This window comes from Pleurodeles waltl, chromosome 7 (genome assembly GCF_031143425.1).
Source record: "Pleurodeles waltl isolate 20211129_DDA chromosome 7, aPleWal1.hap1.20221129, whole genome shotgun sequence".
Taxonomy (NCBI): Eukaryota; Metazoa; Chordata; class Amphibia; order Caudata; family Salamandridae; genus Pleurodeles; species Pleurodeles waltl.
The window spans coordinates 902272501-902297390 of NC_090446.1; the positions used below are offsets into that span (position 1 = coordinate 902272501).

Here is a 24890-nt window from a genome sequence, read left to right on the forward strand (position 1 = left end):
CAGAAATCGTCTGTTTCGTTAAAGCCAAGGCCGTAAAGGGCTTCCGTAGGCAACAAAAAATGATTTGTCCTGCCCAAATGGAGTTAAGAGCGTGATATACTAAGATTACATTTACAAAAAGTGGTGGTAAATTGTACAATCACATTTTGTGAATGCAATTTGATTTTGTGAACCTATCTAAGTGCTGATTGGCCACTTACAAAATACAGAATTACAAGAGTTCACAGAGAGATCTGCCTATTTAAAATATTCATTAGGCAACTTTGCTATGTGTGGGCCCTTGAGGTTGCTAGACTCACAAGTATGGTGACAGCAAGGGACAGTAGACCTCCATCCCCGTGATTACATTCCAAATTGGAAATATGTATTTTATTTTAAGCAGTCTATTAAAGAAAAGAGAGATGCTTTAAAAAAATGTTTTGTGGTTTAAAAACAATCAGTCAGCACAGCCAGTTTTCCCCTATGAAGCGACTACCATGAGTCCCAAAGGGAAGGGGACTTGAGGGGTAGTCTTTGCAAATCAGTTACCACCCCATGTTGGAAGTTGGTAATTGGTCAGCTGGTTGCAATAAGAAATCTGGCAGAAAATCACTGATGCATCAGAGGCTAAATCGTTATTTGAAAGGGAAGGCAAAAACGTGCCCTTCCAAAACAAAGATTTTGAAATCAATTTTAAACCCAGTTAGCAATTCAGAAAACATTTTCTGAATTACTAAATGGGTTTGGTTCAGTAGAAAAATATTTTTTACCGGTCATCAAGCCTCTGATTTAGTGAATTAGAGTGGTTGTTACAAGTAAAATATTTTCAGATCAGGTCCTAGGTGTCTTTTTCGGTTCCTATCCATGTAGCCGTTCTACTCTTTTGATTGCTGTATAGAGGGGAAAAACATTCAAGTGAATGAACTCCAATTCATAAAAGGAATTCAGGAACTCTGCATCCACAATTGGAAGACAAGGTAGCTTACCTCTTCAAGTCACTTTATGGTGGATGCCATAAAGTATACTAGGCACAGAAATTGCAGTGGCTGAATTGTTATTCTGTAAGAAATTAAGAAACCGCTTCTTAAGCTTTGAACTGCCCTATAAACTGAATTCTTCTGGCAGACATGGGTTTTGACTTGAGATGGTTCTGGGAAAACATTCATTTTCATGCATCTTTGGTTTGACTTGACCTCTGCTTTTGGTAGGTTACATTGGGACGACTCATAAAGGTAAGCCTGTACCACACTCAGGCTTCCTTGGTGATGCATGCACTGAAATGCACTGTAGCTCTGAACAGACTGGATTAGATGTAGCAGAGAACCCAAAGAACTAATCTTCTGCATGGACTCTGATGTGTAGGCTACCGTGGGCCCAAACAGTTTCTCAATATCCAAGGGAATGCTCAAGAATTCAGATCTGGGGAAAATCTGATATCCTTGTTCAAGAATGTTATTTCCAAGCTGAATCAGCTATACTTCAAAAAGCAGAATGCACAAAATCAAGGTAAGGCACCCTTTTCAGCAACTATAATATGTTTTCAAGCTTCATACCACAACACCTGAATACAGTCAAGTAACCTCAAGGATAATGAATCGAACAAAATGAAGTGAATGAAATGTAGGTAATGCATTATCCCTTGCCCTTGCAAGAGGAGCAGGAACCGAGTCTGCCACTAGGCCAACTGAAAGTGTTACAGTAGTCTACAATTGCTTTTAAAATGAGCCTAATGACAGTAGTAGCTGGCATCTCACAAATATTTTCAAGGGATATTAAAAACACACAGAAAATTGTAAAAAAGCAATCTAATTTCTTGGCCAATCACACAAAACCCAGGTCACTTTACTGCGCACATCAACCTCCTGTGATGTAGGACATTTCAACCCAGGACAGAGGAAGGTCAACTCAGAAAAGCAATGCATAAAGCATAATATCTGAAGGAGTAACTGGCACAAGCTAATAAACACAAGTATCTGCTGAACTATCCACAGCATTTGCACAGACCTTGGGTCAATTCACTTTCATCTCCTCCAGCCTAGGTACTAACATAACTGGGTCCATACTATGTGACAGGCATACTAGTCTATCTGCACCCTGGCGCACCTTTAAACAAGTGTGCTGGCGCAAACAGGGACAGTGTGCCCTATTACAATTAATGTGCTGGTCACAGGGAAGCCACAAACCCGTGGCTGCCCTGGGGACTGCACAAAAGTGACAGAGCGGTTGGTTCAGTCACTCAGCCGGGCAGTGTGCAGGTGGCACTCGCCTGCACTTCAAAGGATGGACAGAGACCTACTGCATCCGGGTGCAGTGAATGACTGCACCTGCCTTCAGGGGGACCTCTGAGGAGTCCATTTGACCCCCACTCCCATTCTAGAGGGCTGTACTCTCCGTGCGCCACCTCTTTCTGCTGCAAATCAGCGTGCCTCCTGCCAACCTTTTTGCCTCCGTGCCCATGTCCATAATATGGCAGGGGTGCAATGGCACAGTGCGCGCCTCATATGCATGTGGCCACGCCCGATGGCAAAGGAGGGAACACCACCCTCGGAACGTGCTGGCACTGCTGCAGTACAGAAGGGAGGCACGAGCATCTGCGGCAGTGGTGGATGGTGATGTTTGAAAGTGGTGGGCGTAAAGGTCCCCTTTGACTTTCACTGAGTGAGCAAAGCAAACACCGGGGTGGGGAGGGTTAAGCTACTTGTGACAAAAAAAAAAAAAAAACACACCGAACCTAGGACAGCTTTAAACCTTCTGTTAATGTTGAGCATCTGAATATGTTCATTTCAAAGGCATTTCTCGAGCTGCCTCTTTCACGTGCTCTTTTTCGACCCGAGGACCCATCTCAGTTAAAGCTATTTTAAAAGAGGACTACTTTGGCTTTAGGCATCTTACTTTACTGCAGTGTTAGGGATGCACAGCATACAACTCAGATGTCATCACAGACTTGTTCAGTCCGTATATTCACGCTCAGAATGGGAGCCCTGGGAGAGAATAATTAGCCAAAAACATGGCCAATCGTTGTGTGCTTTAAAGTAAGGCTGCACAATAATTGGCCATGTTGTAAGTCTTCCTGTCCCCGCTGTCTGACTCTACTGAAAGGCCCTGTGTGCCAAAGAGTCAATGCTGACGTAGCTCTTATGCTATTTATAATTTTAAATAGCTTGAGAGCTTCGCCAGGACTGGACGGACAAGCCAAAAGAGCACCCCAGTGAACACACGGGGGGGACTGGCCCAGCCCATTCCCTAAAAGTAAAGTGGGTTTGCACACACAATCTCGAGAAGTACCCATGTCAAGCTAGCCGAGGCCAGAGACGGACCAGTCTGTCACGCACATTTACTCAGCGTCATAGCTGTCCATGACAAAATCCACGCCCCTCGCTCCCTGTTGGCATTTGACACCACTAAAGTAAAGGCAGCCGAGTACAGGCGCGGTACAAAACCTTGCCAAACACAAATTTAAATATGTAAGAGAAATACAATAAATAATTAAAACCGCTCTATTTCCCAGGGGAATTGAGGCTCAAAGTAGTGGGGCATCACTTGTCCGCCTCTTTTGGAGGAGCTGCCACTAATCTGTGGCCTCGTCTGCCATTCAACATTGCCTCTGAGGTGCAGAAAACAGGAGCATGCGCCCACTGGGTCCCCAGGGCACTATATGTGCCACAGTCCCTGGCGTTAGAAAAATAATTCTCCAGTCTCCTATATCGTAATAAACCTAAACAAGAAAATGTAGAGTTCTTTGAGTAGACAATCTCTGAAGTTTATCCATCCTTCTATTCCGTGGGCAGTGGTTTGGGTGCAGATACAGCTGGAACCGCACAAGGAAGAAACTATCCTGGCTGCCAGACATTGCAGTGCCACTTCGTTATGTTCAACATGGGCTAGTCAATGGCAAACCAATCTGGTTGCTAAGCATAATCATGTAGACTGTGCTAGGTTTTTTTAAAGAGACCAACTGCTCCCTTAAATCAGTCATAACAGCAATAATTTTCACTTTAAAAGACTCGAATTACATTATGAACAGCATCAGCAGAGCTCAAGACTAGACGTCTCCCCTCCGATTCACTTCGCAAACAACTCCAGAATTGGAAACATCTTCAGTCACAACCAGGGAAGGAGTCTTTTTCCTTTCAGAGGAAACCCTGTGACTTGATAACTGAGGTGAGGTTCGCGTCTCAGCTTGTAACATGTTCTGTAGTATTCTGTTTTAGAAATGATCTTCTCAAATGAAGGGAAGCCTGATTGCCATGATCCGCTTTGTGTGGTGTTTCAGAGTTCAGCATATCCACAGAAAATGCACTGCATGCCTTGGCTTTCTTGATAGAAAGTTGCTTGTGCAGAGAGAGAATAGAAAAATAAGCTATTTAACTCTGTGCTGAATATATTGAACATTTCTGCCACCTGATTATCAAGAGGGGCTGAACTCCAAAGTTTAACCCTTAGCATCTGACTCTCCATCACACAAAAAAGCTTTTATGGGCACAAGGATCTGCTGTGAAGATCAAGGCTTCTTAGGCAGCTGTTAAGAAACGACTTTGGTCTTTATAGTAAGAGAAACCAGACGATGCATGCAGCTAAAATAATTCATACGCACATGAATAATATACTATCATCAACCAATGGACACTGCAGAGCCCTGGGTGTTGTAGAGGCATGTCCTCGCATGGAAAGGCCTCCTGTCAGGTGAACTGCTGCACTTTGAGCTCTCTGAAGTTCAATGATATGATGCCTAAATGTACCCCCCATCAACAGGCTGTTCCTATAACCCAGACCTGCACTAACATTAGCCTCTACTAAAGCAAATGAAAACTGCTTTTAACAAGCTACTGTTTCGTCTTGAGTTGATAAAAACCTACTTAACAGGAATACTGCTCTATCGCTGCTGAAAGTAGCCCTGCGATACATTCCTAGTCTTTTAAGATCTACAAACAAATACAACCACATCTCTTTCATACGTAGAGACTTGCTTTAGCCATCTTAGACAGCCAGAACGAAATTTATGAGTGGGTGCCCAGCTTACAAAGCAATGCACTTAAAGGTTACTTCCTAATCAGCATGCATTGGCAAAGCTGTCAGGTCTCATTGTTTGGCTGCCAATGGAAACCTAAGGACTTTGACTATGCTTTTAGCCTATGCTATTCAGAACCTGCACAAAACAAAGAAAATAATGCTTTTGCAGATACTGTGCAGCATCATCCAATAACAGAAAAGTATAATAACTTATAAGTGTGCATGTGCCTTGATGCAATGGTTGGCCACTGTTACCTTTTGTCTAAGCTGTGGGTCAATAATTCAGGGTCAAGGAGTCTTACAACTATTATAGTCCTCTGTAGTGGATTATAATGCTATTATTGGAAACCAATAGCAACAGGTGTGCCTATGATATGTCAATCAGTGCCGGAAAAACCAGCTTGTTTGTTGTTATGTGAATAAATGTGACAGGGTCCAATCTGAGTTTCAGTGACATCAACCTGTTCGAAACCACAGTCCAGAAAACTGACTGGTTCGGCCCCAGAACTAGTCCCCTTTAGGAGGTACTTGTCAGTAGGAAATCCCGAGCTGGACATGAGACTAACAGATGCAGAAAAAACCTCTTGATTTCCTTGTAGGCTAGTCCACTTCCAGGATTAAGGGATAAGGTAGGAAATGTTACTGTAATTGAAGACACAGCAACTGTGCCCTGGACCCCAGTGCAAACAAGGTAATAGACCCCTGAATGCAGCTTTAATAGTACAATATAACACTAATCATAGTTCAATGTGCCCCTTGGATTCAGGGGGCCAGTGCCACTGCGTCTGCTGAGTAAATTATAGCTATGCCTGAGCTTGTAATCCTTGTTGCTCATCATTTCAATTAAAAAATAAACGTATGTGAGAACATATCTTACTAACTATAACTATCGATAATTATGTCTCAAATATATAATTAGGAAGTAAAAGAAGGAAAATGTGACTTACCTGTTAAGCATCTGTTCATAGTGTGAGGGCTGCAGATTCACATGCTCTGAATACTCCTGCCATCTAGCGTTGGGCTTGGATGTTTGCAACTCATTTTTCTTCAAGGAAAGTCTCTTGAGTCACGGATGCACTGAGAATCTATCCTTAACTGGCACTCTGTATATGCACAACTCATGTTATACTGTTTGTCACACAGTGGGTGAAATTAGTACGGAGTGGCGAATGAATGCAGAACAGTGCACATGAGCATTGTGAAAGGAAGTCAGTTAACAGAGGTCTGCAAGTAGAGACACATGCTTCTAAAGAGACGGTAAGTGAATGTATATCTACAGCACTACATGCTACTAATAGATGCTTACAGGGTAGTTTTCAGTTTAGAACATGTGTTGCTGTAGATGCACACGATTCACACATAGACTATAAAGAAATACCCCCTGCAAGCAGAAGTTAGCAGTGGATGATGCAGATGTCCGAAATAAACTCGTTAAGACTGTCTGACCAACCCTTGCCTGCTGTTGGGCTAGGACCACCCAGCAATTATACTTGATGAAGGTGTGTGGGACAGACCAAGTGGTTGTCTTACATATCTAAACTAACGGGATATTGCAGAGACAGGGAATGACTGCAGCCTTTTTGAGTGTAGAGTGTGCCCTGAGTGTAAATAGGGATGGGTCTTATGGCTTTGGTGATAGCAAGTTTGGGTACGTTTGACTATCCATCTTGAAATGGCAGATTTAGAAGTAGGACGTCCACTGAAGGGTTTGGCAAAGGCTATGAACACCTGGCCAGCCTTGCAGAAAGGCTCAGTCAAAGCAATGTAGCACACGAAAGCCCTTTGGAATCTAGGGTGTGTAGGCAGTGCTTAATTTTTAAAAGAATTTGTGCAGGTGTCAGACCTGTCATCTCTTGACATGATTCCCCTGTCTTTTTGCTTCTGACCTTCTGTTTGTGATCCTGTGCTGAATTTCTTTTTGCTTGCTTTAGGATTCTGAGTACTTTACCACTGCTGACCAGTGCTAAGTGCAAGTGCTCTTTGTCTAAATTGTATTAGTGATCGTTTTTTCTATGATTGGCATATTTGATTTAGTAGTAAGTCCCTGGTATAGTGCACCATGTGTGCCCAGGGCCTGTAAATCAAATGCTAATAGTGAGCCTGCAGCACTAATTGTGCCACCTATATGAGTAGCCATGTAAACAAGCCTGAGATCTGCCACCGTATTGTCTGAATGGGCAGTTTTAAACTGTCATTTCGACCTGGAAAGAGCACCCACTTGCCAGGCCCAAACCTTCCTTTTTACTACCTGAAAGTCACACCTAAGTTAGGCCTAAGGTGCCCCATGGATAGGGTGCAGTGTATTTAAAAAGTAGGGTATGTACTGATGTGGTGTACATGTTCTGATAGTGAAATACTGCTGTATTCAGGCTTCACTACTGGAAGGATGATCTCTCCCATAGGGTAACATCTGGATTGAAATATTTTAAGTGTAATTTCCCATTAGGAGCAGATAGAGATTTGGAGTTTGGGGTCTCTGAACTCACAAATGAAATATACATCCCAAACAAATGGGGACAAAGTTGTTCTGGCCACAGGTGGGCAGATGGGGAAACTACTAATTATCCCCGATCCACTCCTCGGGGGGGCAGAAAGCCTACTAGATGCCAGGGAATTAAAAAAAAAGTGGGCTGGTGACTACCAACCAGTATGGGCATGGTTATGCCTCCACCCCAACTGAAGGGGGGAACAGTCTTTCAGCTCTCTCACTGCACACTAAAACATCTTATCCCACGGCAAGCAAGAGGACATTTGATTATTTTGGGTTTTGGTTTTACAGTTGGGCCATGAGAGCTTGTCTAACTCTCAAAATCGTCCCACTTGGAATGGTGAGGGATACACTTTTTGGACTTTGGGATGCTGCCATCTAGAAAAATCTACAAGACCTAAACACATCTAAAAAATAAAGTCCAGGGTGGTGTGCTCCACATGCACCCCGCACCCTTTTCTTACCCACAATCACCAGCAAACCTCCAACTTTGCTTGAAATCACACATTTTCCCACATTTTTGTGATGGAACTTTTCAGGAATCTGCAGGAAACCACAAAATTCCTACCACCCAACATTGTTGCATCTATACCGATAAAAATTCTGCCCCACTTGTCAGCCTAAAAACGTATTTTTTTTTGCAAACTGCCCTTTGGACCAGTTTTGGTTCCCCCTCATTTTCAACATGTTTTTGGCTCTTCCCTGTCACAGGCACTTGGCCCACCTACACAAGTGAGGTATAATTTTTACCGGGATACTGAGGGGAACGTTGGGTGGTAGGAAATTTGTCCCGGTGCAGTGATCCCACACTAAATTTGAGGTTTGCTGAGGTTTCTGTGTAAGAAAACACTGGGGGATCCATGCAAGTCACACCTCCCTGGACTCCCTTGTGTGTCTAGTTTAGAAATGTCTGGGTTTGGTAGGTTTCCCTAGATGGCTGCTGAGCACAGGACCAAAAAGGCAGGTGCCGCCCCCCCGTCCCCCAAAAGGATAGTTTTGTATTTGATAATTTAAATGTGTCCACACAGTGTTTTGGGGCATTTCCTGTCACGGGCACTAGGCCTACCCACACAAGTAACATTTTTATCGGGAGACCTGGGGCAACGCTGGGTAGGAAGAAGTTTGTGGCTCCCCTCAGATTCCAGAACTTTGGAGCACTGAAATGTGAGGAAGTGTTCTTTTCTGCCAAGTTTTGAGGCCTGCAAAGGATTCTGGGTAAAGGAACCTGGTGAGAGCGCCACAAGTTAACCCATCCTGGGTTACCCCCAGGTGTCTAGTTTTCAAAAAGGCACAGGTTTGGTAGGTTTTCCTAGGTGCCGGATGAGCTAGAGACCAAAATCCACAGCTAAGCACTTTCCCAAAAAAACGTCACTTGTCAATGTAAACATATGATGTGTCCATGCTGCGTTTTGGGGCGTTTTCTGTTGCGGGCACTAGGCTTAACCACACAAGTGGGGTACCATTTTTATCGGGAGACTTAGGAGAATTCTGGGTGGAAGGACATTTGTGGCTCCTCTCAGATTCCAGAACTTTCCATCACCGAAATGTGAGGAAAAATTGTTTTTTGCCAAATTTTGAGGTTTGCAGAGGATTCCCCTAGGTGTTTAGTTTTACAAAATGCACAGGTTTGGAATGTTTCATTAGGTGCCGGCGGAGCTAGAGGCCAAAATCCACAGCTAGGCACTTTGCAAAAAACACGCCAGATTTCAATGTAAAAATGTGATGTCCATGTTGAGTTTCCTGTTGTGGGCACTAGGCCTACCCACACAAGTGAGGTACCATTTTTATCGGAAGGCTTGGGGGAACACAGAATAGAAGAACAAGCGTTATTGCTCCTTGCCTTTCTCTACATTTTTCCTTCCAAATGTAAGACAGTATGTAAAAAAACATCTATTTGAGAAATGCCCTGTAATTCACATGCTAATATGGGGACCCCAGAATTCAGAGATGTGCAAATAACCACTGCTTCTCAACACCTTATCTTGTGCCCATTTTGGAAATACAAAGGTTTCCTTGATACCTATTTTTCACTCTACATATTTCACTAAATGAATTGCTGTATACCCAGTATACGATGAAAACCCATTGCAAGGTGCAGCTCCTTTATTGGGTGGGGTACCAAGGGTCCTTGATGAACATACAAGCTCTATATATCCCCACAACCAGAAGACTTCAGCAGACGTAACGGTCTATTACTTCCGAAAATATGATATCGCAGGAAAAAGTTACAGAGTAAAACATAGTGGAAAAATGGCTGTTTTTTTCACCTCAATTTAATTTTTTTTAATTTCAGCTGTTATTTTCTGTATGAAAAACTTGTAGGATTTACACAAATGACCCTTTGCTGAATTCAGAATTTTGTCTACTTTTCAGAAATGTTTAGCTGTTCCGGATCCTGCATTGGTTTCATACCCATTTCTGTCATTAACTGGAAGGAGGCTAAAAGCGCAAAAAATAGTAAAAATGGGATATGTCCCAGTAAAATGCCAAAATTGTGTTGAAAATGTGATTTTCTGATTCAAGTCTGCCTGTTTCTGAAAGCTGGGAAGATAGTGATTTTAGCACTGCAAACCCTTTGTTGATGCCATTTTAAGGGAAAAAGCCACAAGCCTTCTTCTGCAGCCCTTTTTTCCCCATTTTGTTTTTTAAAAAAAGTTTTTTTTTTGCTGTAGTTTGGCTAATTTCTTGGTCTCCTCCAGAGGAACCCACAAACTCTGGGTACCTCTAGAATCCCTAGGATCTTGGAAAAAAGGATGCAAATTTGGCGGGGTAGCTTATGTGGACAAAAAGTTATGAGGGCCTAAGGGCTAACTGCCCAAATAGCCAAAAAAAAGGCCTGGCACCTGAGGGGGGAAAAGGCCTGGCAGCGAAGGGGTTAAAACACTGACATTAAAGGGGCCTTTGGCTTTGAATGGAGCAGAGGCTTATGAGGAACTTGGGACTTGAATCTGTGCAGAGTCGAAGCCCACTGGCAGGAGCTTTGTTGGTTCAGAGATCAAATGCAGCAGAGGCTCTAAAGGTTGCAGAAAGTTTGATTCAGGACTCAACACCAGGCCCCCTTGAAGGCAGTGCTCTGTCTCTGTGTGGGGCATTTCTGGAGGCTTAGTGTGTGTATTGGCAGCGCCCATACTCACAAACCTGGTGGAGGTCTTTTTCTGAGGACTAGTGGTCACAGAGGTTGAGGGAGCCTACTCTTTTTCCTCCTAGTCTGAGTAAGTGGACAATGCTGCCCCAGGGATGGGTGATAGTTGGAGGGACGGAAAGGGCCACAAAGGGCCAGTGTCATCACCTTCCTTGACAATGAATGGTGGCTGTTCTCCAAAGATGTTGGGTGTGTCATTGGAGGATTGTCAGTGCATCTTTTGATGTGCCCAGTGCCTCTCTCATCTCTATTGGGGATTCTTCTTCGACCGGGAGATGAGGTAGGTTTTGTACGCAGTATTGTCATGGTCACATTATGATTACAAGATTGGCAACTGAAGGGCCGATCCATCTTCCTTTCCCCTTAAAGAGTTTACCAAAATATTTTTAATCTATCCCCGAGGAAGCACTTTTTTCTTTACTTTGAAGTTTACTATGTGGCCTTAAAAAAACCTGGAGAACATCTTGACTCTTGGAAGCCCTTTGGTACACATCTAAGCCCATAACGGAAAAAAATTATCTAACTTGGAGTTGGTGCTCATGGGCATTTCCAACTTGGTGCCCATGCAAATTTCCAAATACAGGTGGAGTCACAATGCATCCGGTGATCCAAAAGCCTTCTGTCCAAGAAGGACAACTTACAAACATCCGAGCCAAACACAAGACGGAAGAAGTATGTGCGGCAAGTGTAGCTACAGCAAAAAATGCTACAAATAAGGATTCCTGAGAAGTTTTAGGCTTATTATCACTATCTAAAACGTCTTCTGTAAAAATAAAAAAATATGTTAAAAAGTTCACCCAAAAAAAACTACTTTGGTACTTAACAACACTGCGGCTGACCTATTGCCCTATAAAACAGTATTTCAGCTTTACTTGTCCAAACTGAGCTTACAAACAAACTCATTAACCACTTTCAGGGAGTTAACAGAAAGGTGGGCATGTGGTTTATGGACACAATGAAGATATCCAAGATAGAGAACCAAATTTACAAATATGTAACTTTTGCTTCATTATCATCACTCTTCAGTTGTATACAGTTTACAGGGTTTTCTGCTGGGTGCATGTTCACCAAGAGGCTTTGTGGAGCTGGAAAGCATCAGTCAGAATCAGCGACTCCTTTGACTTCCTGGCCAGCGTCTGCTCACTCCCCTCTGCGCAGCTCCATCTGTTGCTGACCTCAATTCACCTGGCTCCTCGACTGAAGCACAGAGGACTGATTCTCCCTCCCCACCCCAAACCGCCCTGAGACCCTTACGGGTGAGTAGTGCGCTCAACAAATTCTGATTGATTTTAAAAATTAAGGAGGAGAGGGAGAACCAAAAAAAAACTGTTCACTCCACCAGCAGAACAAATATAATTTTTACTGTGTGTTGCTATATTAGTGCATTTGGAATCAAATATCTATGTGGAAAAGCACAGAGAAAGAGGCCACGTGATTTATGAAAACAGACACTATTTCCCTCAGTAGGGTGTTCAGAGATTCTGCACATAAAGTTATTGAATATCAACGAAGATACCATAATGACCGTTGTTATGGACAATCTCTACTAAACGGGTACACCCTCAGAGATCTCTGAAGTGGCATAAAAACATAACTGTAAAAAAAGAATAAATACTTACTCAGGAGCATTCAAGCCAGCCGTGGCCTTGATGATCATGTAGCAGAGAGTAAGTGCGCTGAGCAGACCAAAGCTGGCAATAATGAACCACTCTTCTGTTGACAAAGGAGAGAGCAGGAAGTCACTCTTTAGTATGCCACTCCTGAGCGCCTGGAGGCAGAAGTGGGGGTGACGTGTGCCAGTCATGGCATGAAGAAGTAAAGCAGGAGGTAAGCGGTAGCCACAGACTGGAAAGAATTGAAAGAAGACAGAACCAGAAGATGGACATGTGATGAAGGAATACAGGGCACGTGTGGAAGCCGTAGGCAGCCCCAGATTCTTGAGTGTGACGAGGTTAACGCTGACAAAGTAAGTGAGAAGCACAGGTCCAATTGCACAACGGGAAAACATTCACTCTAAAATGGAGTGTCATATCTGCTTCCTATGGCACCACCCCAATCAACTATAATATGAGAAGTTGAGGCGCAATTGAGGATCCAGATGCACACAAGGAACAAACCTGTGTCCAGTGTAATGAGAGCACAGAAAAATGCTGAGATGTTCAGAACGAGGCACTGCAGTTTGTTACATGGCTTATAGATGTGCACGTACATTTCCTATCACAGTTTCACAAGGCGCAGTTAAACCACTTCACCCTCCCAACTTCAAGTCTATGTGGTCCAGGCTGCGTACTCTCTGATATTGAGGGATGTACAAAAAAGCCAAGAAGATGCATGTAAACAATGTCAGAAGTTGATGTGGTTGGTTTGTAAGAAATTAGGGACAAAAGACATCAGGCTTATCAACCAATCATCCAAAACCTACTTTTACTGAGCTTTTAATGGGTACTCTCGGGCCTACTGATGCTTAGATATGTCCCATTGTAGCCCAGTGAGCGAAAAAGACAGGGAGGGCCAGAAGACAACATGATGCACCTCCAGTCATGGGTAGGGCACGTGATCTAGGCTTTCTGCTGACATCCAGGCCGTGGGCAGGAGAGGGAAAAAGCCTCTGCTGTACCACAGTCAAGTGGGGAAGGAGGCAAGCCAAGCCCTGGAGCGTTAGTGCTCGAGGAGAAGAGGTAGCAGTTCCTTCGGCACACAAGGGTAGGATGTTCCAATGCTCACTGAAAGCAGAAGATTATTGGGCTGGCTGCACAAAGGGTCAAAGAGAAGAGGTAGAGAACATTTAGGATCGAAGCACGATCTTTTATACACTAACTCGAGGAATGGCGGATGATGGGGGGGGGGTTGATTGCTGTAACCGAAAGACCTCCTGAACACCACTACCATAGGTTCATGACCCTTTAAAATGCATCATTTTTCATATAAGACTATATGTTAAATCAAAAACAACTCCAACTCCCTTACTTTGCCATTTCTCTCTGATGTTGCCTTCTGCTGTTTACTATAAATCCATAGAAGTGAGCCCCATGGAAACACTAATGTGACATCATAATCATAATAGTACAAGTGGCAATGTGCGCTGCATTTAAGTTTCAGCTCATGCAACAGGAAGAAACAAGTTACTTATCTGTAGCAACTGTTTAATAGCTTTTATGGCTATAGCTAGTGATTCGGTCACAAAAGGTTAGTTTTTCCTCAAAGTTTTTTAAAATATTTTTTTAAGTCGGGAAAATGTGTGTCTGGAATGAAGTTGGAGCATGACATCTACTACATCTCCAAATCGACCCATGCACCAAAAAGTATTGCTGAAATGATTTTTGGCCTTTACAGTTCAGTATAAATTGTTAGGCGTTGTAAACTCTTGTGTGGCTTTCATGTGAATCCACAACTATTCAAGATTCAAAACAATTGCTACAAGTAAGTAGCTTGTTTCTTTTCCAGAAGGGATTATGTTATAGATTCAGCTTTTGTCTTATACCGAGGCAGGCACAGGAGATTTAAACAGTCCTAAATATGTTTTAAGTACAGCTCGTGCCATCTGTGAATCTATTCGTGTTTGAATGTCGATATCATAACCAAATACAAATGCATGTTCAGAATTCCATGTAGCTGCCCTGCAGATAACGTTTGTTATTGAGAGCCAAGATGCCCCAAGGGGTGAACATGCGCTGCATGTTTTAGATGCAGTTGTTTTACTTTCCTGTGACGATATAACCATATGCACAGTTCAGTTGGAAACTGCCAACTTAGAAATAGGACTTCCCTTGTTTGTGTGTTTGCATATCACGGAAAACATTGTATCTTCCCACATGTCATCATTGCCTTTAATAGATTAGAATACATTGTCCTGGATAGATAAACACCACGAATCCCAAAACCATCCAAATAGGGAATGCATTGTCTATGACCTAATGCCGGGTTGATCCCTACACCAAGTAACAAAGAACTACAGCAGACCACGAGGCTGCTGATTTTATGTTGTTCTTCCTGCTTTGAGAACGGTGTGATCTAATCATTGCGCCGAAGCGTAAGGAACGGTGTATGTAGATCTGTCTGACGCCACGAGGAAGTCTCATTGAAGACGCTTGTAGTGATGTATTGGTTTGTATGTAAAAGAAGAATGCTATGACATCAGGGGCAGTGGAATGTTGGGGCAGTGGAATGTTGGGGCAGGCTGTGACTGGGGATTGGAATGTTTTCATATGAAAGGTCGGAGTTGTGCCGGTTTGGGGATGGCAAGCGCATGTATCTCTGTCTGTACATTATAACTGGAAATAAACTTTTAAGGAACGAACAAGAAGAGCCAGTGTACTTACTTCACATGGCGACGAGCAGGATCGTAAAGCAGCAAGCATTGGACTGAGAAAACTGCAATTATTGGAAGGCAACGCTACAAACATCATACTGAGGATTGGAGAGCAGCTATTTTCGGACCTGCTTTGTTAAAGGCAACTTATTTTAAGCAAGTGAGGGAATTTTTTTATTTATTATTTATTTATTTTTATTTTTCTCTTTCTCTAATACAGTTGCCGTTTGTTTACTTTGTTTGAGGCGCTTGTGTACTGCTCAAACGTTAGATTTTTCATCGCGTCGGTCCTCGCGTGCACCCCCGCGTGGTTACTGGTTGCCTGGACAACATAATGCTTAATAACAATGTCTTGTGAACGTGCTGGTTCTTGCGCTGGAAGTTACATGGGAGCAGGAACAGCGCCCTTTTAATGTTAATTAGTACCAAGTACATGGTATTATTTTTACTATTCTTAACTTTTTAGCAACTTCATTGCTGAAGTTTATACGGCACAAAGGAAAACTAACAGAAATTATTATAACAGAGATACATGTCTTGCTGAAGAAGTAAGCTAAAGAGTTATATTTTACAGCTATAATTTTTAGTACACTATGTCTTCGAGTGGAGATTCTTCTGGTACAGGGACGTCGCTTTCTTTGCAGTTGAGTACACCAAAGGAATTTTTAGCGTCTCCTGGTGAACCAGCTGTACAGTGGAAGGAGTGGAAGGAATATTTTTTGAATTACATCGCAAACTTAGAAGATTGCAATGGTTTAATCTCTGCTGAAAGAAAAAAAAGGATCTTAATGCACTGTTTAGGCCCTGTGAGGTCTTCGTATTTACAATCAACTACAAAAACACGATAGAGGCGATGAAGATGTGTTTCAAAGTGCTATTTTGGATTTAAATGATAATTTTTCTCCTGCTGTTTGCATTGCGGTTACTCGTCACGCATTTTTCCACAGAAAACAAGAGAAACACGAGGACATAGAGAGCTACGTTTCTGCTTTAAAACATTTAGCTAGCTCATGTAGGTTTGCTGGTCTACATGATGAACTGGTACGGGACCAGATTGTAATGTATACTAAAAACAAATCTATTCAAGAGAGGTTGTGGATTGAAGGCAAATCCAGTCTAAAGGATATGATTGCTTTAGTGAAGAAAGCAGAATTATCCGAAAGATGTGCGAAAATCACTTTGGCACAGGATAAGAACTTTGAAGAAGTCGTTGCCAAAGTTAGTGATCGCAAGCACAACAAATGGTCCATGGATAAGCGGGATAATGACTTTAAAAAAGAGAAAATTCAAACTTTTGCAAAGAATCAAAAATCTAACATGCCTGATCGATCCAGAAATGAGTGTTTCCGTTGCAGGAGTTCCTTTCATTCTGCAAAATTGGATGGGTGTCCAGCTAAAAATGCTAAGTGTTTGGAATGTGGAATTGTAGGCCATTTTGCTAGGGTGTGCAGGAAGAAACAAATGAAGAAGGTGAACAGTAAAGTGGCCTGCATTAAGGAAGTGGTGGAAAACTGTTCTGATGACAGTGATGAAGACGTAAATTATAAACTGAGGGGTCACAAAACTGTGGTTTTGAACATTTCAGGACAAACGTCAAACAAACCCTTGCGTTGGGTATCATTTGGGGGAGTTATGCTGCAGGTGGCAGCAGACTCTGGTTCCCCATACAGTATTGTTTCAGAATGCACATGGCAAAAGCATTTTGTACATAGTTTAGGGGAACATTTAGAAACCTCTGACATTTCGCCTGAAAGTTACAATGGTGATAGAATAGATATTATTGGTTTTAGATTGCTGGTATTCAAATTTAAGCAAAGACAAGCCTTATGTAAATTATATGTGGCTAAGGATGGTCCGTCGGTATTAGGCTGGAAAGACGAAAAGAAACTGCATATTGTGCTTGATCCTAACAGTGTAGAGCAAGTCTTAGTAATGTGTGATGAAGAAGACACAAAGAAATGGGTCACACAAGAGTTTCCAGGAGTGTTCAATGGGCAAGTAGGTCAACTGAAAGGCTTTATACATCAGATTAGACTCAAAAAGGATGCCAAACCAAAAATTCATAAGGTACGGAATATTCCGTACCTTATGAATATTGTCAGGGAAGAGGTAAAAAAAAGAGTTGGACAGGTTACAAAATTCACAGATTATAGAACCAGTTGAAGCTTCTGAGTGGGTTTCACCTTTGGTTGTTGCGCGTAAAGCTAATGGCAAAGTGCGTTTGTGTGTGGATTTGAGAGGTTTGAACAATAATATCATAGTAGATCAGTTTCCTTTGCCTCGTATTGATGAGATGTTGTCTGCCACGAGAGATGCTAAATGGTTTTCCACTTTGGACTTGTCGTCTGCTTACCACCAGGTTAGGTTGGACTATCATAGCAGACATCTTACAACTTTTTGTACACCATGGGGTTGTTTTCGTTTCAAACGTATGCCATTTGGTTTGGCGTCGGCGGCTGCTGTCTTTCAAAGGTTGATGGCGCAGTTATTTGGACATTTGCCTAATGTTACATTCTTTCAGGATGATATTTTAGTTTTGGGAAGTAGCAAGAAACATCATGATAAGGAATTGAGGAATGTTTTGAACATCTTACAAGAAAAAGGTTTGACCGCAGAGATCAGTAAATGTAGATTTGCACAGAGAAAAGTAACATATTTAGGACATGAGATTGATCATGAAGGCATAAGACCTAATAAAAAGTTGGTGGAAGCTATTAAGAATGCCCCATGCCCCACATCTAAAGATGATTTGAGATCCTTTTTAGGTCTAGCCGAGTTTTATTCGAAATTTGTAGAAACATTTTCAACTAAAACCTACCAAATGAGACTGTTACTAAAAAACAAAGTGAAATTTGAATGGAATGTAAGTTGTCAGAAGGCTTTTCAGGAAATTAAGAATGCAATTGTGAGTGCTCCAATGTTGCATGGGTACGATCCAAAAGCTTGTTCTATTATCACTACGGATGCGAGTGGTAAGGGCCTTGGTAGTGTATTAACACAAAGTGACAATGTGGGTAAAGAATATGTGGTTGCATTTGCATCCCGTTCTTTGTCTCCCACAGAGGAAAAATACTCTGTAATAGAGAGAGAAACTTTGGCATGTGTATGGGCATTAGAACACTTTCGGAAATTTGTTTGGGGGCAAAAATGCATCATACGGACTGACCATAAGCCTCTTACTAAATTGTTAACTACAGAAGGTTTATGTAGAGCATCTGCGAGAATAGCTAGACTATCTATGAGACTACAAGATTTCTTATATGAAGTGCAGTATGTTCCTGGGGTAAAAAATGTTACTGCTGATTTTTTAAGTAGAATGTCCTTACCTTTAAGAGAGTTGGATCAACATCCATGGAATGACTGGTGTGTAGCTGGTGTGTTTGATGAGAATACTTTAAGCTCATTGCAAAAAGAAGAATGGATCATGGAGTATGAGAAAGACGAAGTGTTGAAAGAAGTTAAAAACAAAGTGATGTTCGGCTGGTATAATGACAAGAAAGTCAAAAGCAGTGATATGTTAAGAGCTTTTTGGGAAGTGAGAGATGAATTGAGTATTGAAGGTGATTTTGTGTGTAGAGGTGGGAAGATTATTCCCCCCTGTGGTATTAGAAATAAACTTATCGCTATTGGACATGAAGGTCATTCAGGAATATCTCGCACCAAAAGAGGAATTAAAGTACTTTATTGGTGGCCAAAAATTGATGTAGAAATTGAGAGATATGTACGTGAGTGCATGGAGTGTGAGAATAGTGACAAATCTCAAAAGACACTTAACCCGCCAATTTCTTCTTCAAGTTGTCCTAATATACCATGGGAAGAAGTTGCTTTAGACATTATGGGTCCTATTACGTGGCATGATGGGACTTCAAAGTTTATTGTGGTTTTAGTTGATTTGTTTTCAAGGTGAATTGAATTTTCTGCGTTACAAAAAATTGATACCAAGGCACTGATTAATTTTTTGGAGGAAATATTTTTGAGTGAAGGATTTCCCAGAATTTTATTGACGGACAATGGTGTTCAATTTAAATCTGAGGAAATGAAAACTTTTGCTAAAATGACTGGTATTGAACAAAGGTTTACAGCTTTATATCATCCCAGGGGGAATGCAGTAGTGGAACGTATAAATAGGATTTTCAAGGGCATCATTCAAATTGCAAAGCATGGAAACAAAAGTAATATAGATTATGAGTTAAGGAAAATGTTATGGGCTTATAGAGTGACACCTCATGAGACAATAGGTCAAAGTCCGTTTGATATAATGCGAGGTAGAATTCCATTTTCGAAGATTAACCCTGGTTGGATGCAAAGAAGCAGACAAGTACTTTGGAGCAAGGAACATGTAAGAAAGTGCATAAAGAGTTCACAAGAAAAGAACAAGAAATATTTTAATAATAAATATGGCACTAAAGAAGCACATTTGAATGTGGGAGATTGGGTGAGAGTGAAATCCGTAAGGAAAGTGGCTAAAGGTGAGAGCAAGTTTGGCGAGCCTATAAGAATTAAGAAAGTGATGAGAAATACTGTCATTTTGGATGATGGCGGTGTATGTCACATGAGTCGCGTTGCTATTGCTAAGCCTTGCAAACAACAATTTGTGCAGTATGATTTGCTGGAAGGTAATAATAACAAATATTGGTGGTTGGAGTGTGATATTGATGGAAACAAAGATTCTAGAGTTATTGGGGAATTGGGAGCTAGGAGCTGTCAGGAAGGTGTCCAGACTCGCATTAATATGGGAGAATTTGAATGTAATGTGAATGAGCGTGAACAGAATAAAAATGTAGCTTGTGGTGAAGTGAAGAAAAGTTGTTTCGGCAGGGTTTTGAGAAAACCTAAGGTATTAGAAAATTTTGTGTGTGATTAAATAAAAATATATATATTTATTTATATACATATTATTATTATTTTTTTCTTGGTTTTTTTGTGTTTTGTTTTAAGGGAAGGGGATGTGTAGTGATGTATTGGTTTGTATGTAAAAGAAGAATGCTATGACATCAGGGGCAGTGGAATGTTGGGGCAGGCTGTGACTGGAGATTGGAATGTTTTCATATGAAAGGTCGGAGTTGTGCCGGTTTGGGGATGGCAAGCGCATGTATCTCTGTCTGTACATTATAACTGGAAATAAACTTTTAAGGAACGAACAAGAAGAGCCAGTGTACTTACTTCAACGCTCCTACACTTTTCCGACACAAGCACTAGGTGGCAGGATGTGCACAGGATATCTGTATCGCTATAGTGCAAAATCAGGTCACAAATCTTGCAACCCACGCAGAGCAGCTTTACAATTTTTGTGCTAGGAATGATGGCATCACAGTGTCACAAGGAGTCTCCAGATTATCTGCAGCCTGTGTCTCTTTCTTTATTGTTCATTTTGTGTTGTTATTTCTAAGTCACCATTATCTTGGTGACAGAGGGTATTAGGCGAGAAAACGACACATGTCGGGTACAGGAAGAATGCTCCTAACCTTCCTAAAAGCATTTGTAGCGCAGGAGTGCTTACCGTAAATATAAAGGTGGAATATCTGACTTCTGGGAGCCACCCTGTGCAACTCGCTCACATGCAAAGCTGTTCAGTTCACACAGGCAAATACACATAAACACACACCACTTGCAATCATTGTGACATTGTGGAATTCATTTCCACCAATCTTGACAAACTACCACCAGCCAATGAACAGTAGGCATCAGGGACAATTTGAAAACTCATCTCTGCAAACTAACGTTTAGATCCACTAATTCAAGATCAATACAATTCATGCCCCTGTCCCCTTTCTATTTGTGAGACACCTTCTTAGAACCGCAGAGAAAGGGGTTGAAGCATTTTCAACATGATGTACAAATTACAGTACACTTTGTCACAAAACCTGCTCCCCAAAAACTTCGACATTCTGCGACCACAACAACCGGCCCACATAATGAAAACAAGACTCCCGTTAACTATGCAAAGCCCCTGCCCATACATCATGTTCCCCCTCTTCCATTCACTCTGCAGTGCTCCCCTGTTCCCAACCAATTGCGACCAGCACTTTGAATAGACCAAAGAGCAGCACAAGCAATATACATCAGCCAATATTATGGCTGCCAAATAAAATGCACACAAATACATTTGATGCTACCAAACCCCAAGGTTCATGAGGCACTGACATTGAATCTAAAATATGCTCAAACCAAGGTGTTGGTGTTTGTACCGTTCTGCAACGAATAGTAAGTTTACTCTGGCATTGGATGCATCTGTACCCTTTGGTGGTGTACACCATTCAAACATCACCAGCTGGCCACCATCAGTAATAATTAAAATATACATTTTCAAAAATGCAGCTAGTAATATGGTCATTGAGGTCATTTCATGTCACCACGCATCAAGGGCATCAGACATAAATTACACCACGATTCAGATTCAAGGTTAGGTTTCTGAGCAAACCAGTACTATTCATGTGCAATGATTATTACATGTATGAAAAGTGAACATATTGTTTTGCGAAATCCAAGGTGTTTAAGCGTGGATATTCAGCTCGTTATTTACGAGTATATCAAATAGTTTATTTTATTTTCAGGAAACTATGAAGAGAACCACTGTAGGCTTGGTAGCCAGATGTGAATGGTGACTCCAGGGCTAAGGAAAACCACAGTGATGTGAATAATTAATGCACACGAGGGAGAACTTTCAGCTGATCACATTCGTCACACAACATGGGCTAACTGAAGGCAATTTAAATGTAGTGAAGAAAGTCAGTCTTCAGCGAAATAGTCCTCAGTCCTCAACAGTAAATATGTCAAATTGGCTTAGTCAAGGAATCAAGGCATGTGTAGACTCACTTGTCACAGCAATGCTTATTTCTCCTGTCCGCGGGGTGAGCTCTCCATCCTGAGGAAGCTGCGACATGCCTGTTGAGTGCAGCGGCTCCAGGCTGAGAGAACTGTCATTGGCTAACTCCCCTGGTCCCAATCTTCGATTGGCTGATGGTCCTCTCCCCAGTCTTTCCATGTCGAAGGCCACGTGGTCTGTACATGGTACACTAGCCTGAAAGGAAGGAAATGGTCATTCTGAAATTGTATTTTCCTCAAAGGTTGAGCCCTCTTCAGTGACCTCCTGCATGCAAAAAACAGTTCTCTTATTCGGGATACTCTAAGCTAACAACCAACATGAATGGTTGGGTGACATCAACGTACAACTGAATTGAATATTGTAGATAGTTGGAGGCTACTCTTTTTAGTACTGAGTGATGGCTCACACCTCACACTTTCTTCCTCCAGAGGCAGATAAAGAGAGTACTCTCGAGTGAGGCAAGAGACTGTAATGTGCAGCTGACCCACAGTAGTAACATACACAGTGACCATCACCAAAATGGTAAGCCTTTACATTTATTATGGAGCGGGGGCATGAATCAATGTGGGACACAAGCTCAGTCTACCTTGTATTGTGAAAGCATGCAGCTGTTGCAAGCGAGGGGCATCACTGCCAGTTTACGAAATCACTGCCCCACTGACACTCTGGGTATAAGCAGATGGTCTCAGCTACAGTGTTGAAAATACATCCCAGTTGCAATCTTGATTTGATGTTGGGACAACTCTCATCTAAACTGGGCAGTGCAACGGTTTGGAAGTTTTTTGGGCCTGCAAGGCTAAGGGGCTGGGACAGTGAATCACATCTACAATTGGAGGTAATTTAGCTTTTACCCCAAACAATTCAATTCAGGTAGTGCAGCAGGTGTAGTAGCACTAAACTCCTAGGGGTGTCAGGATTCAACCCCACCCCACTCAGGATTGTCGTTTCTACCGAACTTAGTGAAAGCGAGACCCTTTTGCTTACTTTAGGGCTCAGGTTAGCCTTACTCGCCCACAGGTCTTATGACGTTTTGCAGACTCCTTCTTAGTGGTACTTGGTAAACGAACGTACAACCTGCTCAAAGAATAGCGTTAGGAACATGCACTGAGAAAAGAGAGACAAAGTATTCAAAATAATGCATTAATAGTAGACAATTATAGAACAGAGATGGAAACGAAACAAAGAGGATACCTAGGGAGAATAATGTGCAGAGAGGATGTCCAGCAGGGAAAAATCAATGCACTGAATGGAAAAACAGGCCAACCCCGCAGGAAAGTACTCCAGGTTAAAGCTGCCCACGTGAATCACTATCTAGGCAAAATAACAGTGTGCCACAAAAAAGCAAAACACATACACGAAATACAAACCGCCCCTACTCTACTGATCATCTTACTTAAGTAGACAAAAAACTGTGGTCTGTGACACATTCCTCGAGACCAAGGCTGAAGATACCCGGGACAGACAGGGATGCCGGGCCAAGCTAATGGCAAAACAACAGTATTCAAAACTCGGTCAACATAACATAATGTAACGAATCAGGAAAATGTGCGGCTTTTGATGTACTGTGTCCAATTCCAAAGAAATATCTCGAAGGAAACTACTGCCCTGTGGAGAATCTACCCCTTTCCTACTAACAATTTACTCACAAACCAATTTTAAGTGAAAGGCTAATTTTTATAAAATGCAAACGTACCACTATTCCCAAGGCCTTCAGGATGTTCAGCTTACACATTGGACAAGTGCAGTGCTCGCTGAGCCACGGGTCGACGCAGCCTTTGTGGAAAACATGCCTAGGAGAAAACAAAAGCTTGTCAGGAAAAGGGAAGAATAACGTACTGCAATACAGATCAACACCAAAGATGGGCAACGGTTTTATCATTGCAGTGTAAACATGAAAGGAGTTCCACACACACACACACACGCGCACACACGCACTAGACATTCTCGGTCTTTCACCCCCTTTGGCCATTTCTGGTGATTGGTTGGATTCCACTTTACATTCTGTATTGTGTGAGGGCACAACAGTTACTTCAGTATTGACGTAGGCGCATGCACAAGCAGCTTCTGACTAGGGTTCAAAGGAAAAGAAGAAAAGTAACATGGTCAAGAGCAATTGGGTAATAAAGGGGAATTAGATGACATGATGACACAAGTGGTGGGTACACAGTAGTTTTGCAAGTGAAGTTGTAGCTGGATTAAGAGGCATAGTTACTAGGTTGGCTGAGGTGTCATCAACCATGAAGTTCACCGCTCTCTAGCTGACAAATATAAAAATATAGATTTGGATACCTGGATTGACAAGTGGCCCCAGGAAGTCGGGGAGCTTCGCTCTTCACAAAGGCAAGTGTCGTTTCCAGACTTCAACAAAGGTGAACCCTAGTGTGCCTGGCTAGCCTCTCCACTTGAGAGTAGGCACATACTGGAGAGCAACACTGGAGAGGGGACTTCCAAAGGAGGCGATCAGAAGGGAAATAATGATGATTGAGGTTTTGGGCCGTGAAATTCTCCATATTGCCTGCAGTGAATACATTACCACAATTCATGGAAACACCTTCCAGTCCCCTCTACCTGAACAAGGGCCAGAGACATCACACGCCCCCCAGACCCATCTTCCCTCCCCTACTAACCCCACCACACCATGAGAAACCTGGAGGCACAAGCCTGGCTCAGCTGCCCTGCATTAGGAGCACACGTTTGAAAAGAAAGGAGAGTGGTAAGGGGGTGACAACAGTCAAAGAGAGAGAGCTGATTTGAAAGAGACAGTAGACAAGAGTGGAGCGGCAGAGAAAAGAGAAAGAGGGGGAAACGAAAGCAGAAGTGAGGTGGCATGGAGGTAATGGAGGGAAGGCTTTAAAGTAAGGGGTGAGGCAGGGAAAAATGTGCAGCAAACAGACCTGTGAGACATTCAAGGACCATCCCTGCTTTACTTGGTCCTCGGGCCCTGCACATGTGCCACTAAGGGACAGCCGAGAAGGTAAGACTGACTTAAAACTCCAGCCACAGATGCCCGGAGGAGGAAGAAGCAAGTCAGATAACAGGGCTTCCAAAGGCATAAAATAATACAAATAACACCATTATTGAACAGAAAAATCATCCGTTGCTCGCAGGAAGGACCACCACAACTAAATCACCCTTT

General features: G+C 42.3%; 1 protein-coding gene across 6 annotated transcripts in view; it reads right to left on the minus strand.

The window, feature by feature from the left end:
* RNF130 (ring finger protein 130) overlaps positions 1-24890 on the minus strand; it is a 515862-nt gene that overhangs the window by 77136 nt on the left and 413836 nt on the right. For 3 of the 6 annotated variants that reach the window (XM_069199514.1, XM_069199515.1, XM_069199512.1), the window contains exons 6-8: positions 23448-23544; positions 21745-21949; positions 12239-12332 (exon numbers count right to left, since the gene is read on the minus strand). In XM_069199514.1, coding sequence (XP_069055615.1) covers positions 12239-12332; positions 21745-21949; positions 23448-23544 — 396 coding nt within the window. Of the gene's footprint in view, positions 1-12237; positions 12333-21744; positions 21950-23447; positions 23545-24890 lie in introns of all 6 variants that reach the window. The other 3 variants (XM_069199516.1, XM_069199517.1, XM_069199513.1) reach the window with 2 other exon arrangements.